Source organism: Tamandua tetradactyla, chromosome 5 (genome assembly GCF_023851605.1).
Source record: "Tamandua tetradactyla isolate mTamTet1 chromosome 5, mTamTet1.pri, whole genome shotgun sequence".
In the NCBI taxonomy this organism is placed as follows: domain Eukaryota; kingdom Metazoa; phylum Chordata; class Mammalia; order Pilosa; family Myrmecophagidae; genus Tamandua; species Tamandua tetradactyla.
This window is the reverse complement of record NC_135331.1, coordinates 6,630,921-6,647,515: the sequence shown is the minus strand read 5'-3', so window position 1 is coordinate 6,647,515 and position 16,595 is coordinate 6,630,921. Positions and strand designations below refer to the sequence as shown.

The 16,595-nt window shown below is 40.2% G+C and overlaps 1 protein-coding gene and 1 long non-coding RNA gene across 4 annotated transcripts in view; one reads left to right on the top strand and one right to left on the bottom strand.

Moving 5' to 3' along the window:
* The window catches only part of LOC143683499 (uncharacterized), a 52,680-nt gene that overhangs the window by 314 nt on the left and 35,771 nt on the right, over positions 1 to 16,595 (bottom strand). The window contains exon 2 of the long non-coding RNA XR_013175492.1: positions 1,195 to 1,281. This is a non-coding gene — a long non-coding RNA (uncharacterized LOC143683499). The remainder of the gene's footprint in view (positions 1 to 1,194; positions 1,282 to 16,595) is intronic.
* Positions 1 to 16,595, top strand: part of TMEM132B (transmembrane protein 132B) — a 403,264-nt gene that overhangs the window by 376,577 nt on the left and 10,092 nt on the right. For all 3 annotated transcript variants that reach the window (XM_077159552.1, XM_077159553.1, XM_077159554.1), the window contains one exon: positions 8,193 to 8,398. In XM_077159552.1, the coding sequence (XP_077015667.1) occupies positions 8,193 to 8,398 (206 nt within the window). The remainder of the gene's footprint in view (positions 1 to 8,192; positions 8,399 to 16,595) is intronic.

Here is a 16,595-nt window from a genome sequence, read left to right as displayed (position 1 = left end):
ACCCTGGAAAGGAAGAGGTCCTATGGCCAAAGGGGTGCCCAGACCTGCCTAGTTCTGCCCAGAAGAACTAGGCAGCACAAAGAACCTGCTGGGCGCAGGTAGGAGCTGCACAGAGCCAAGAGCGTGGTGACTGGCTAAGGTTAAATGAACAAAGCCCACTTTTGAAGTTAAATTTTCCTCTGCACTTTTGGTCCATCTGTCCTTGCAGTTCTCAGGGGGCTTAGAATCTAGAAATTAAAGTTATTTTGAATCTCAGAACCCCCAAGATCTCTAATTGGAAACATGTAGAACAAAAAAGCAATTAGAGGACAAAGGATTGGGGTTATCTATATCTCTAATGCCAGCTTTATGAAGGTAGAATGGACAAGCAATATCTGTGAAGATCTTACTTATTAAGGCAAGGCAAACTGAGGCAGGCTGGGCCAACATCTCATAGGCCCAGAGTCCTTATAAGCAGAGGAAATTTGGATGCAGGAGTAGAAGTCACAGGGGGCTGAAGGAGACAGATGGCCACATGACAGTGGCAAAGACTCACTGCCAGAAGGCTACCACCCAGCACTATGGAGTTTGGAGCAGGTATGGCCTGCGGAGACCTCAATTTTGGACCTCTAGCCTCAACACTGTGAGCTGATAGATTCCTGCTGTTTACTGTGAAAGTTTCCAGCTTGTAATATTTTATTGTAACAGCTCTGGCCAACTAAGACAACCATTCATGCTGAAAACTCATGTTTGCTTAGCATGGAAGAGCTGGACATGTGGTCAGCACTGGGAAAGCACTTGCTATCTGACCACTATTCTAGTAAATGGCCAATGTGAAGCAGCTCTGGTGGCATCCTATGTGGCAGCTATTTTTATGTACTTTTATCATCACTGTGAGTGATGTGGGTTAAGTGGGTTATTTTTAAGCACTCACCAGGTGCCAAGCAATATGCTAAATGATTTTTGTAGATCCTCTTATTTAATACTTACAACAACCTTTTGAAACAGGTGTTATTGTTCCTTGTCTCATTTCTCTGTCCCCCTTTATGGTAAATTTTGTTAAAAGCTCTCTGTTTTACCCTCCTCCCCCATCTCTCATTCTGTCTTGCACCCACTGCAATCAGGTGTTTGCCACCATTTTCCATTAACTTCCCTTTGCCAAGGTCCCCAGGGGGTTCCACGTGCCCACTTCCACAGTCGACCCTCAGTCCTCACCTTGCTAGACTTCTTTGTAGCATTTGATAGTCGCTAGTCTGTCTTCTTGATACGCCTTCATTACTTGTCTTCTGTCTTGTGGCTTTCCTTTAAAAAAAAAAGCCCCATGTTCTCAATGTCCTTTTCTGGATCCTTTTATTCACCACTTCTAAGTGTTGGCCAAGTTCAAGTGTAAACCAAGTCTTTTTCGCTGTCTTATGGCTTTAAATTCTGTCTCTATACTAGCATAATTCTAACTTATTTCTTTAGCTCGAATCTTTCTCAATGAACTCTGTATTTGTATATCACATCTCTTAGTTAACATCTTTGTTTGGACATACAACAAGCATTTCAAATTTAACATTTCCAAAAGTGAACTCTTGATTCTCTCTCCTTTCACCAAATCCCCTACTCCCACAGCCTTCCCTTAATTCAGCAGTGGTGGCCTCATTGTTCTGGTTGCTTAGGCCAAAACCAAGAGGTCACCCTTCATTGTTTCCTCTCTCTCATGTCCAGTATCCATTTCTTCACCACATCCTGTCCAACACTGCCTTCAGAATGCAGCCTCAGTCTGGCCACTTCTCTTTATCTCCCTCACTACCACTCAAGTCTGAGCCCTTTGTTTTCCTGTTGGATGGACCCCATGGGTTCTGAATGCACCTCCTCCTTCTAAGTCTTGTCAAAGATTTCAATATTTTTATAGACTGTCATTTCTTTGTTCTGAATTCTCCCAAGCATCTTATTACACTTACTCATTGGAGTAAAATCCAAACTCTTGGCTACTTCTCTGATCTAAATTTTACCTTCTCTGTTCACGTGCCTGCAGCCAACCAGCCCGCCTCATTGGTCTTAAGGGCACACCTGTCTTGGGGCATTTGCACTTCCTGGGTTTCTCTCCTTTGAATATTCTTCCTCTGCTTTCTACATGACTCCCTTCATCCCTTCATTTAGTTCTCCACTCAGTTGTCACCCTTCCCCAGGTGTCCCTGTCCATCTGCCCACTGGATTAGCATCACTTGCCTCTGTTTATGCTCTATCCTTGCTTTATTTTTCTTTCTAGCCCATCTCACTGTCTGACCTTATACAGGTCTTCATATTTCTTTCATTGTTGCTTCTCCCCCCATTAGATGGTCCATTTCACAACGGGTGGGGGTGGGGCTGTGGTACCCGGTGCTCAATCTTCAGCACCTAGGACAGTTCATCAGTCTTAGCTGACCTTCAACAAATATTTGTTGAACGAATGAAAGAATGACATTCTTCTTGTACAGCTCAGGGATCACAGTCAGAGAAAGGTTACATTATGCCAAAATACACTGGGACTTTGAGCTTGGCTTCTAAATCCTCCAAATGTTTGATGGCTGAAGGTCAGAGCTGGATGGTTTAGGTCCCCTGAGCTTCCCCGATGTGGAATCTGAGGCTCAGACATGGGGATGGAAGAGCAGGGATGAGGCGCAGGTCGCTCGGTCCCAGCCCACGGTCCCTGGCTGCCATTCCTGGCCCCTCTGCCTCACCTTGGGGCTCTACTTGAAAGACTCTGGCTGTGCTGGTTTGAAAGGAAGTATGCCCCCTAAGAAAAGCCATGTTTTAATATAAATCCCATTTCTTAAAGGTAGAATAATCCCTATTCAATACTGTATATTTGAAACTGTAATGAGATCATCTCCCTAGTTGATGTGATTTAGTTAAGAATGGTTGTTAAACTGGATTAGGGGATGACATGTCTCCACCCATTCGAGTGGGTCTTGATTAGTTTCTGAAGTCCTATAAAAGAGGAAACATTTTGGAGAATGAGAGATTCAGAGAGACTCAGAGAGGGCAGAGAATGCTGCAGCACCACGAAGCAGAGAGTCCACCAGCCAGTGACCTTTGGAGATGAAGAAGGAAAATGCCTCCCGGGGAGCTTCATGAAATAGGAAGCCAGGAGAGAAAGCTAGGAGAGAAAGCTAGCAGATGACGCCGTATTTGCCATGTGCCCTTCCAGCTGAGAGAGAAGCCCTGACTGTGTTTGCCATGTGCAATCTCACTTGAGAGAGAAACCCTGAACTTCATCGGCCTTCTTGAACCAAGGTATCTTTCCCTGGATGATTTTGGACATTTCTCTAGACTTGTTTTAATTGGGACATTTTTTTGGCCTTAGAACTGTAAACTAGCAACTCATTAAATTCTCCCTTTTAAAAAGCCATTCCGTTTCTAGTATATTGCATTCTGGCAGCTAGCAAACTAAAACACTGGCCTCAATTATGGAGGGGTAAATGCCGTAAAAAGTCTTTTTGCAAATTTCAGCTGAGAACTCAGGATAAAATGCACTCAGGAAGGTGTATGAAAGCAGGAATATTTTAGTGGGGATTCAGACTCGGAAGACATCACCAGCACAGGCTATCTTCCTGATGTGGGAACCTTGCCCTGAGGGAAACTGCATTTGCAGTGATGAAGTGGGCAGGCTAAATTGCTGTAGAAACTCCTCCGTTGTTCTGGTGGGAGGAACGCGAAAGAGCCACAGCACCTACTGAGCCATGCAGCAATGTAGGCGGGCCTTAGAACCATCATGCTGGGTGAGGGAGGGTGGGCCAACGGAGATTCCATCTAGGTGGTATCCGAGAAAGGCAAACCAACCTGTAGTAGCAGAAAGCAGGTTGGTGTTTGCCTTATCCAGTGGCAGGGAGAAGGGTAGACTGAAAAGAGGCACCTGGGATCCTGTGGGACGCTGGCAGTGTACTTGTTTTGATTGTGGAGGTGGTTTCTAGTTACACCCTGTGGAAACTCATTTGCACTGTGTACTTTAAATGGATACAGTTTATGGAAAATAAGGCTGATAAACAGACAAACCAGTGTGTGTGTTTAGGGCTTGTTCTTCCCAATCAGCCTAAACTCTAGAGAGCAGGGCCACATCTTCTCTCTGTCCAGCCTACATTGAGTGAAGTGCAGTGCATGAGGGCAGTGTGGATTCAGGGCGCCTGAGTTCAAATCCTGTCCTGCCCTTCACTAGCTGTGTTGCCCGGGATGAGCGGCCTCTTCTCAGCCAAAGTTTTCCATCAGAAACAGGAGGACAGAACAGCTTTATGTACAGAGTGATTTAAAGGCTTTCAAGGGTATAGTTCTAGTTGAAGTTGTGTTTTTTTTGTTGTTTGTTTTTTTACTTTTTTATTGTATAGTGTAACATACATACAAAGCAAAGAAATAAAAAAGCAACAGTTTTCAAAGCACTCTTCAACAAGTAGTTACAGGACAGATCCCAGAGATTGTACGATCCTCTCAGATTTTTCCTTCCAGCTGTTCCAGAATATAGGAGGCTAGAAGGCTTAAATATTATTTTTTACCTTTTTTATTGTATAGGTAGATGAACTTTTAAAATAATTTATGGTACATGGAAAGCACTCAGTGTATGCTAGCCAGTATTATTCTTTTTATGTTCCTGCAAATTATGAAAACTTAAGATAAAAGAAATATTGTTTTGTATTCCTATTGCGTCTCAAACAGTGCAAATATTTGATTCTGATGACAACTGAATGAAAGTTTTTTTTTTCTTTTCTCCATATGGTTTTGATTCCTTTTACTTATCCTAATATGGAATTTCAGCATTTGTGTGTGTGTATGTGTGAATTTGTGGCAAACATACTAGCTAGTTCTTAGCTTTTCTTCCTTCTACCATAGGAGTGCATTTCTGAGGTTGGGAGAGGGGTCACAAGGGAAAACCCAGAGTGCAGGACAGGTTTCCCTCAGTGCAGACAAATGGATCACTGGTGCGGCACATTCTGAGAGTAGCTGTTACACACTTTAAACTCATGCTTCTTTTCTAAATAGAAAATGAAATAAATGATATATCTTACAGGATCCCCAGGGAGAACATATTTGTATCTGGAAAGCCCCTCTTTGACCCTGTACCCTAGAGTAATGTGGCTGCCAATGTGTAATCTGACAGTGCAAATACTCACCTCAAAAGCTGGCTGCCCCAACAGGACATTTACAAGCTGTCTCACACTTGCTCTCAGACTAGCATGGCAAAACTGTTTCCTATCTCCATGTTCCCGTTCTCAGCTCTTCTTCTCTGAGAATTCACAGCCCTTGGTTTTCCATGCTCTTCTTAGGGCGCAGAAGTGCTAAAGGTATTGTTGAGATGAATGGTGGGATTCTGATGGATAATTACCCCCTTTGTCTCTTGTCCCCTCCCAATATCCTCTGCCCTCACCAATGCGCGCGCACACACACACACACACACACACACACACACACACACACACACACACACCCCTACTCACTGTGTGGCATGATACTCAGAAACCTCAATTCCTACTCTAACGGCCACATTCATTACTGGGAATTCAAGGTCTCAAATTCATCAGATTTCAATCCTAAATGTCCTCGACAGTTGGCTGTTTGTTTCTTCTTTCAGTCTGCCTCCATTCATGATACAGGAAATGATCCTCATTCTTCCCAAAGCCATTGACCACGTGGCCTTGTCTAAATCCTCTTCTTACCCACCTGTGGCTTGGGGTGCACAGGGCTGACCATGGCCCAGAGGTAACTTAGCGCTGTGTCATATTCACACTTTCAGCAGCCAGGTATCAGACACTTTCTGTGCCACACGCGGTGCTGGTTGCCGCTGACATGGCAGCTAACAGGAGGCCATGAGCATGTTCCCAGGGACATTACCTTTGAGTAGCGAAGAGAGACAAGAAACAAGTATGCAGGCAAGACTATCCAGGCAGGGATCTGGACTGTGAAGTAAATTAAGTAGGGTGACGTAGCCAGAGCAGTCTGGGGTAATTACTGTAGGGGAAGTCATGTGACATAGCAATAGGAATAGTGAAAGTAACATAATTTGATGTAGTGATATCATTAATATAATGTGCATAAGTAGCGCATACAGTGAAATGGTGTGACACAGATGGAGGGTGGCCAGGTGAGGGGGGCTGCCAGGTTTCAATTAGGATTGACGTGGGAGGGTTTCAGAGGAGTGACATTTGAGCTGAGGTCTTATATTATTTATAATGCTCTTTGGATTACAAATATCATGGCTCAAAATAGCTTTAACAACAACAACAGAACAATCAGCTAATAAGTCTCAAAGTCGGGCAGTTCCAGGGTGGTTAGCCCAATGGCCCGTTCAGGTCATCCAGGACCCAGGTTCCTTCCATCTCTCTGTCCTACCCTCTCCCTGTCCTGTTGTACTGTGTTAACCTGGTCCTCAGCCAGTCCGTCCGGGTCCTTGGGTCACTGCAGCAGTTCTTGGTGTCACATCTGATGTGACAACATCCTGTGGGAGAGGAGGAGGACACTTTCTGTGCATCACTTTTTATAGGCAGGAATCCTTTCCTAGAATCCCCAGCAGACTTCTAACACTTCAGTGACCATAATTGTGTCACATATTCGTCCTTAAGCCAATCACTGGCAGGGACAGTGGGGTTATAATAGTTGACTTGGTGAGGCATATGGCTGCCTGGAGGGCAATGGATTATCTGAATAAAATCTTAGTACTGTTAGAAAAGAGGAAGGAGTATGGGTGTATTGGAGCAAAGTGGCTGGCATGTATGGCTCAGACCTGAATGATGTGAAGGCCACTCTTTCATGGATTGTGGGAAGGCTTTCAGATGCGGGCAGATAAGCTCACTGTGATACATCATTTCAGTAGGTCTTCCAAGTAGGGTTGGTTAACTGAAGACATTGGTGACCTTGAAAGTGGAAATGCCAAGGTTTCTTCTCTGTGACTGGAGTTTTCAGTGTCCTGTTCATTATTTTCTGTTTGGTCTTTGATTTTATTCCAAGTAAACTACTGAGTTATATGACACAATTGTTGGATGATGGGAGGCTCATCTTTTCTGTCTCCTCATGGGTGGACATTCATTTAAGTGCCATTGCAGTGGAGGGGGGGTCATGATAATTTATCTCAAATAATTCTGTGTTTGCTTTTTGGTTTTGGAGTTGGCAAGATTATCCTGATACTCTTGACATGTCTCTTGAGCCATTTAGGAGGTGTTTGGATATATGTGGGAGGCTCAGAAGGGATAATTTATTTGAGATAAACCAAGTTTGTGGCTTTCAGTGGGGCTTTGTGATGATGCCATTTGCCGAGCTGGGGAGCCCTTCAAGGAGCTTGAGCCTGACAGTGCTCCCCTAAAAGAGTAGTGCAACCTGAGCCAGTCATGGCAGCTCCTGGGGCCAGAGTCTCCTCACCTGTAGGAGACAGTGGAGCCCTTGCAGTTGTGTGATTCTCTGGTGAGATGATTGTTAATTTCGTGTCTTCTGCTCATAAAGTGATGCTTGTTCCTTCCTTCCTCTCCCAGCTTAGATGCGCAGAAGACATTTTCCTGATGGTCCAGGAGAGAAAGGCATCAACATTTTACTTGCTTATCAGGAAGTTATGAAGTGAAATGGGGGTTTAAATTGTCTAAGACTTAACTTGCAAATGCCTACATGTTAGAGAAAGCCCCCAAGTTCTGAGTCAAAAGGTCATAATGAAAATACTACATCCTCTCTTTTATGCTACAAAATTATGGTTTAATGGGGCAAAAATAATTACATCCATGTTTCTAGTGCATTCCATGAGCATTTTGCCTACCAGGATTTTAATCTAGTACAAAGCTGTCTTGAGTTTTCAGAAAGGCTCCTCTTTATGACTTGAAATATTTTAGTAACATATGGCCATCTTTTATGCATCTTCAAATATGGCACAAGAAATGCAATATGATGCACCTGGGGTTTGATTAGTGGAGGGTTGCGTACACAAAAAGGTAAGGTAAAGGAGAAAACACCCACCGAAGTGGTGACAGAGGTTATGTAACTCCATTAAATTATGTTTATAGTCCTACTTGTCAGCTCTGAGGAATACAAAATGGTTTTCCTGGAGTCTTTTTATTAGTATCTGTCACTGATTAGCACCTACAAATTGCCTTCTCTCTGAGTCATGGTCGTCTCAATGTCTAATAAAGCAGGGCTGCTGTGGGTCATGAACTTTCATTTTTGGGAGCTTTTCTTATGTTTTTCCTACTGATGCATCTCACGATTCTACCCCTTCTCCAAAGGTTTCCAACAACTGTGAGTCCATTTTTGTGAATGGGAAGGAAATGAAGAGCAAAGTGGACACGATCGTGAACTTCACCCACCAGCACTTCACCTCCCAGTTAGAGGTTACTGTCTGGGCGCCCCGACTCCCTCTGCAGATTGAGATCTCGGACACGGAGCTGAGCCAGGTCAAGGGCTGGAGGGTCCCAGTGGCCTCCAGCAGAAGGTTAGAGTCCAAGAGTGGAGGGACTCTTGGAGGAGACTGTGGGTCTTTATGGTAGGGAGGGGGTGAGCCCATCCTCGGGGAAGGAGTATCCACAGTGGGCCATGACAGATGGGGCTTGGGGTTCAGGTGGGAGTGACTTGGCTAATTACTAGCACTTTTGACATGAGAAAATTATAATGGGAATAATTATGGTTTCTACCCCATAGTGTAGTAGTTAGGATTAAATAAAATAATGCATAAGAAGTATTTCCAACCAGGCCCAGCATTTAGGATGTAGTTATTCCTCATTCCCCATCTCCCTACTTTTCATTCCTATGTTATTAATTCTCAGTTCCCCTGCCTGTAAATGTCACCCTGTGTCCATGGAGTGCAGTGCAATGGTTTAAAGGGTCACTTTTGGAATAAGGGCTGCCTGGATTTTAACTGTGGCTTTGCCACTTACAGTTTGTGACCTTGGACAAATTACTTAACGTCTCTATTCCTTAGTTTCCTCATCTATGAACTGGGGGTGATACTACTACTGAATAGAGTCATCCCAAGAATTCAGTGAAATGACACATATTGTAGCAGGCAGGATTCTAAAGGTGCCTGCAGGGTCCCTATGCCCTGGTCAGTCAATCAACACAAATCTGGTACAGCTGCAAAGAGATTTTACAGATGTCATTAAAATCCCAAATCGGGGGACCTTAAGACATGAAGATTATCCGGGTGGGCCAGAACTAACACATGTACCCTTTAGAATCAGAAAGTTTTCTCCAGCTAGCAGCAGAAAAAGAAATCCGAGAGAGGCAAGGTGGAAGCGCAATGTAACTTGACATTGTTGGCATTGGAGATTGAGAAGATCATGTGCCAGTCTTGATCGCTGAGAGCAGGTCCTGCCTGACACCCAGCTAGAAACAGGAACTCAGTCCTACAGCCCTAAGGAACTGAATTCTGCCAACAACCTCAATGAGCCTGGAAATGGATTCCTCCCTGGGACTCCCATCAAGAGCCCAGCCCATCTGCTACCTTGATTCCAACTTTGTGAGATCCTATGCAGAAAACTCAGTTGAGCTTGTCTGGACTTCTTTTATTTTAACTTTTTATTATAGTAATATATATGTAACACAAAATGTCCTGTTTTAATCACTTTTAAGTGTATAATTCAGTAGTATTAATTCCATTCAATTATTGTGCTACCATCATCGCATCCATTAATGCCTGGACTTTTGACCTATAGGACTGTCAACTAATGAATGGGTATTGTTTTAAGCCACTAAGTTTGTGGAGCTTTTTAAATGCAGCAATAGAAAACTACTACAGATGTGGGTTCTTAGTGGTGGGGTGCTGCCATAACAAATCCCTTAAATGTGAGAGTACAGATGGAATCAGGCAGTGGGTGGAGGCTGTGAGAATGACAGTGAAAGCCTTGATTGCCTTGAATAACCTATAAGGAGAAATCTGGATGTTAAAGATGCTGCTGGGGAAGGCTCAGAAGTAAGCGAGCAGCCTTATAGAAAAATCCTAAATCATCAGCGAGAAATCCTAAATTATTGTGAACTGTTAGTAGAAATCCAGACATTAAAAATGCTGCTGCTTAAGCAAATCCCTAGGGTCAAAAAACTAGAATACAGGTTACTAGGGGCCAGTGTGAGGGGAGAGAATAGGAAGTTAATTCTTAATTGGTGCAGAGTTTCTGTTTGGGGTGATGGAAAAGTTTAGGTAATGTATAGTGGTGATGGTGACACAATATTGTGAATGTAATTAATACTGCTAAATGATTTATCTGAATGTGGTTAAAAGGGTACATTTTAGGTGGTATATATGTTGCTAGAACAAACATTTTAAGACAAAGACTATCAGAAGACTGTAGAACACTGCAAACCCTAATGTCAGTGATGGAGTATGATTAATAGTACAATTATAATCATATTTTCTTATCAACTGTAACTAAAGTACTACCCTAATGCAAAATGTTACAGATGGGGCAGGTATAGGGGAACTCTGTGTTTTCTGTGTACTTTTATTGTAAACCTACAATTTCTCTATAAACGAACCTAAAATGCTGCCAAGAGGGTTCAGAAGGAAGTGAGGAACAAGTTATTGGAAATCAGAGGAAAGCAGGTCCTTGTTAGGCAGTGGCAGGATGCTCAGCAGAATTGTGTCTTGTAGTTACATGGAATGAAAATGAAGTTGGATGTTTAACTGAAGATATTTCCAAGCAAAGTTTTGAAAGTGCATCTTGTTTTGTTTGTTATTATTGCTTATACTAAAATTCAAGAGAAGAGAGCTAAACTGAGGCAAGGGCTATTAAATAAAAGGGAACAAGAACCTGATGATGTTGGAGAGTCTCAGCCTCTCCACATGGCAAAAGATGCAAAAATTAAGGCCTTCACTGTCGGGAAAGCATGCTCTAAAGATAAGTTTTGGTGTGATTCTCATATGCTTTGCTGATACCTGAGGGTTTATAACTGTCACATGAGGAAACACAAGATCTAAATTCCTACCATGGATGTCCCAGGCAGGCCCAGGTCAGCTTTCCTGGGTGTGTGGTGTCTCCCACCCTCCACCTAGCCTAGGGAAGTACACGCCATCCCTATGGGTTAAGCTAGCAGAAGTTGAGTGATGCCTCCACGGTGCCAGGGAGTGAAACTGACCAGAACAGCACCGCACGGATTCTAAAAACCAAAACCAACAAAAGTAGACCATTAGCTACATGCTAAACCTAAAGAGGGTGATAGTCTGATATAATGGATTTCAATAGGTCCGTTATCTCCTATTATAATATCCAAAATGTCCAGAATGCAATAAAAAATCATTCGTTAAACCAGGAATAGGATTATATGAGAAAATCTAATCAACTGATGCTAGTTCCAGATGAATCAAATGTTAGAATGATCTGAAAGAATTTTAAGGCAACCATCAAAAACTAACTTCTATAATACATAATAATCCCCTCAAATAAATGAAAAAAGAAGAATATCTCAGCAGAGAAATAGACTTTATTAAAAGAACCATATGTTTATTGTAGAACTGAAAAATAACTGAAATTAAAGAAAAACTTGCTGGCTGAACTCAATAGTTAAATGAAAATGACAGGATAAAATCAGTGAATTTGAGAACAGTTCACTGGTATTTACACAGTCTGAATAACAAAGAGAAAATAGGCTGGAAATAAAATGAATGGATTTTCAGGGACTTGCAGGACAATAGCACGACATATAAATTTCTATCATTAGAATCCCAGAAAGAAGGGGAAAGAATGTAGGGCTGAAAATGTATTTGAAGCAATAATGGCTGGAAACTTCCCAAATATGGAAAAAGGCATAAAGCTACAGATTCAAAAAAGCTGAGAAAATTCCCCAAAAGGTTAAACAGATCCAAATAAATCCTTGTCAAGATTCATCATAATTAAACTTCTGAAAATTAAAATGAAGAAAGTAATCTCAAAGGCATCCAGAATTAATCTATAGGGGATTTGAATGGCAGCAGATTTCTCACCTGAAACTATGGAGGCTAGAAGAAGTTGCTTAACATTTTCGAAGTGCTGGAAAGAAAAGAGCTATTAATTGGAATCTAGCTGGCAAAAGTACCCTTCAGGTATGAAGGGGAAATAACAAAAGACATTCTCAGATGAAAAATGACTAAGAGAATTTTTTTCTGATAGACCCACCCTTAAAAAATGTATAATGGAAATTAAATTTTCTGAACAAAGAGAAAATGATAGCACAAGAAGGTTTACACATTCAAAAAGGAAAGAAGAACAAAAGCTGGGTAAAAATAGTAATAAATATGACAAATCCTCATACATTTCTTAAATAGTGTTTGATAGTTGATGTAAAAATTGAAGCACCATCTGATCTGGCACTTAAAGGATACAGAGGAAATACATGAAACCATCATGTTTTAAAAATGGGGAAGGTAAAGGAACTAAATGGAAGTAAGGTATCTGCACTTCACTCATAGTGGTAAGACATTGATATCAGTAAGCTGTCAATCTGAGAATGTTAAAAAATGGTGCAAGTAACCCATAGGAAGGCAAAAAAAATAAAAAATAAAAAGACTAACAGGAACAGAAGAAGGGAGTGAAAAACAGAAAACAATAAAACACCAGATGTAGGACCTAAAATATCATGGTTACTTTAAATATGAATGGTCTAAATGAACCAATTAAAAGACAGAGATTGATAAAATGGATACAAAAATAGGACCAATTATATCTTGTCAACAAGAAACTAGCTCTAAACATAACTTGTGTAGGTTGAAAGTAAAAGAATGGAAACAGATATATCATGGAAACTCTTAAGACAAAATTAAAAGAGTTAAAATCATACAGAGTGTATTCTCTAACCATAATGAAATCAAACTAGAAAGGTAATAGGTAAATCTCCACTCATTTGTTAAAGAAGACATTTTTAAATAACCCATGGGTCAAAGATGAAATATCAAATGAAATAAAAAATTTCACAGAACTGAATTAAAATGAAAATATTCAATTTTGTGCAAAGAGCTTAAGTAATGCTGAGAGAAAAATTAATAACACTAAATGTTATTATATATATATAATAACTACTATAAGTACTTAGGGAAGAGGGATGGCCTTCTATCAATCAATTAAAGGTCATACCTGAAATTAGAAAAAACAAGCATAAGGAAGGAAATGATAAAACGAGCAGGAATCAGTGAAAGTGATGATATAAAAACAGTATAGGAAATCAGTGAAACTAAAAACTTGGTCTTTGAAACAATCAATGAGATTGATAAACCATTAGCAAGACTGACAAAGATAAAAAGAGTGAAAATGCACATCAATATCAGGAATGGAATATGGATTATCACTGTAGAACCTGCAGCCAATTAAAGGATATGGGAATCCTACTCACAGACAGAAGTTGGAAGAATTGGACTTTGTTCTTAAAAACCACAAACTACCAAACACTCAACCAAGATGAAATAGATATTCTGAACAGCCCTACAGCTATTATAGAAGTTGAGTCCAAAAAAAATCTCTCAGGCCCAGATGATTTCAGTGGAGCATTTTACCACCGATTTAAAGTTGAATTAATGCTAATTTTACAGTTTTTAAAAACAATTAGAAGAGGGAATAATTTTAAACTCATTTTATGAAGCCAGTATTGCCCTGTATCAAAACCAGACAAAGATAGCACCTTCCTCCCACACCAGGAACCAGAGACTAATATCTCTCCCAAGATTAGATGCAGAAATTTCCAGGAAAATACTAGGAAATTGAATCTGTAATGTGTAATAAGAAGTATATAGCATGACTAGGTGGGGTTTATTCCATATGTGCAAGGCTGGTTCGCCATTTGAAAATCAATCAGTGTAATCCATAATATCAAAGGGCTAAAGAAGAAAACTATATTATCATGTCAATTGATGTAGAAAAAGCATTTGACCAATTTCAACACCTTTTCATGATATAAACTGCCAGTCAGCTTGTAAGTAATAGAGGAAGAATGTCTTCAACTTGATAAAGAGTGTGTCCAAAAACTTACAGCTGCCATCATATTTAATTAACAGTGAAAGACTAGCTCCTTTCCCTCTGAGTTTGGGTACAAGCATAAATATCCACTCTTGCTCCTCTTATTCAGTATAGTTCTGGAAGTTGCAGCCAGCACAATAAAGCAAGACCAGGCAATAAAATGTTAAAGGGACTGTAAAGGAAGAAATAAAACTATCTCTGTTTACAGATGATAGGATTACATAGACATTCTCAAGAAATCTACAGAAAAAAATCTGGTAGAACTAATGAATTCAGCAAGATCATAATATATAAGAAAACAGGGAAAAATTAATCACCTTTCTATAGAGTAACAATGAACATGTGGAAACCTAAATTTGAAACAAATACCATTTGCAGTTACACCAAAGGAAATACCAGAAATCTAAGAGAACATACATAGGATCCGTATGATGAAAATTAAAATCTAAAGAGACCTAAATAAAAGGAAAGATACACTGCACTCACATTCATAAAAAAACCCAGCTCAAAGGGATCATGGCTTAAATGTTAAACACAAAACAATAAAACTTTTAGCAAAAACATAGGAGAAAATCTTTGGATCTAGGGCTAGACAAAGAATTTTTAGATTTGATACCAAAGCTTGAAACATAAAAGGAAAAAATAATAAATTGGACCTCATCAAAATTATAAAACTTTTGCTCTGAGAAAGACCCAGTTAGATAGAATGAAAGGACAGTCTACACACTGGGAGGAAATATTTGGAAACTACATACGCTACAAAGGACTTGCATGTAGAATATATTAGAGAACTTATACAATTCAACAGTAAAAAAATTCAGCAATGTACACAAGACATGAAAAGACATTTCACCAAACATGATATGTAGATAGCAAATAAGCACATGAAAAGATGTTCAGTGCCATTACATATTAGGGAAGTGCTGATTACAACTGCAGGCAAATACTACTATATACCTATCATGATGGCTAAAATAAAAAACGTGACGGCTCTAAATGCTGACAAGGATAGGGAAAAACTAGATCACTCATACCCTGTTGGTAGGAATGTAAAATGGTCCAACCTGTCTGGAAAACAGTTTGACAGTTTTCTTTTAAAAAACCTACACTTACCATACAATCCTCAAATGTAGTCTTCAGCATTTATCCCAGAGAAATTAAAACTTATGTTCACTCCAAAACTTGTACACAGATGTTCATAGCAGCTCTATCCGAAACAGCTCCAAAGTGAAACAACTCACATGTCCTTCAACGGATGAATGATTTAAAGGAACAGTGGCAAAACAAACCATGGAAGACTACTCAGCAATAAGGAATGAACGGACATAACATCTTAGATGAATCTCCAGGGAATTATGCTGAATGAGAAATGTCCATTTCAAAAAGTGACATACCTTGATTCCATTTACTGTGACATTCTGGAAATAACCAACTTACACAAATGGAGAACAGATTAGTGCTTGCTGTTTGTTAACAGTGGTATAAGGGGCAGGACAAGGGAGTTGTGTGGCAGTGGAGTGGTTCTGTATCTTGATTATGGTGGTGGTAACGTGATAAAACTGCACAAAACTGTACACACACACACACATAAGTGCTTGTAAAACTAATGAAATCTGAATAACTTCTGTGGGTTATATGAAGGTCAATTTTCTGGCTTTGATGTATTGCAATTATGCAAAATGTTGACTGAAGAAGCAGAGTGAAGAATGTAGGGCCTTTTCATATTTTTAAACTTTATGTGAATTTGTCATTGTTTCAACATAAAAGGTTTTCCAAAAAAGAATAGGACACAACTGCCTGTAAATAACTGAATCACTTTGTTTCACTAATGGGATATTTCTAAAACTTCATTTACTTACCCACCAATTTCATGTTATTACCATTTTAGAATACACCTATAATATACTTAATATTATTCTTTTTTCAATTTTATACATTTATTTAAGGAAAACAAATTACCAGCACCAGCAGACAATTAGTATCATGTACCATAGAAGAAATTGAGCCTAAAAATCAATTGGAAGAAAACATAACAGTGTTATTAAATTCTGAGTTGATATGCTGTCTGCCCACATGAGTTTATCTTTATTAACGAATAGAAACTAGGAAGTGTCAGAGAACCATTTAAGGTGTCCTAGCACCAAACAGAGACATTCTCTGTGATAAAACCAGAAGGCTCGAAAAACAGAAAGGGAAATAACTTCTGAACCTGGCATTTAATGTTTTTTAATACGTTACCCATTTGTCATTCTAGTCACCCACAAAGATATTCATATGGCCCTGGATTCAGGATCCCTAAGCCTCTATGTTGTAAAGGCTGCCAGGGAAGGCTCCCTTGTTTTTTTTCTAAGGGAGTCCCTTCCCTTTCGGGGAGGTAGAATGGTGTTCAAGTTTGCAAGCTGCTGGAATGCGATATACCCAAAATGGAATGGCTTTTAAAAAGGGGAATTTATTAAGTTGCAAGTTTGCAGTTCTAAGGCCATGAAAATGCCCAAATTAAGGCCAGGCTATCAGTGTCTAAATTAAGGCATCCAGGGAAAGATACCTTAGTTCAAGAAGGCTGATGATATTCGGGGTTTCTCTCTCAGCTGGAAAGTCACATGGTGATGTCTGCTAGCTTTCTCTCCAGGAATCTTCAACAGCTTTCCAGGGGCTCTGTCCATTCTGTTGGCTGTGTTGCTTTTGGTGGCTCTAAACTTTTTCCAAAATGGTTCC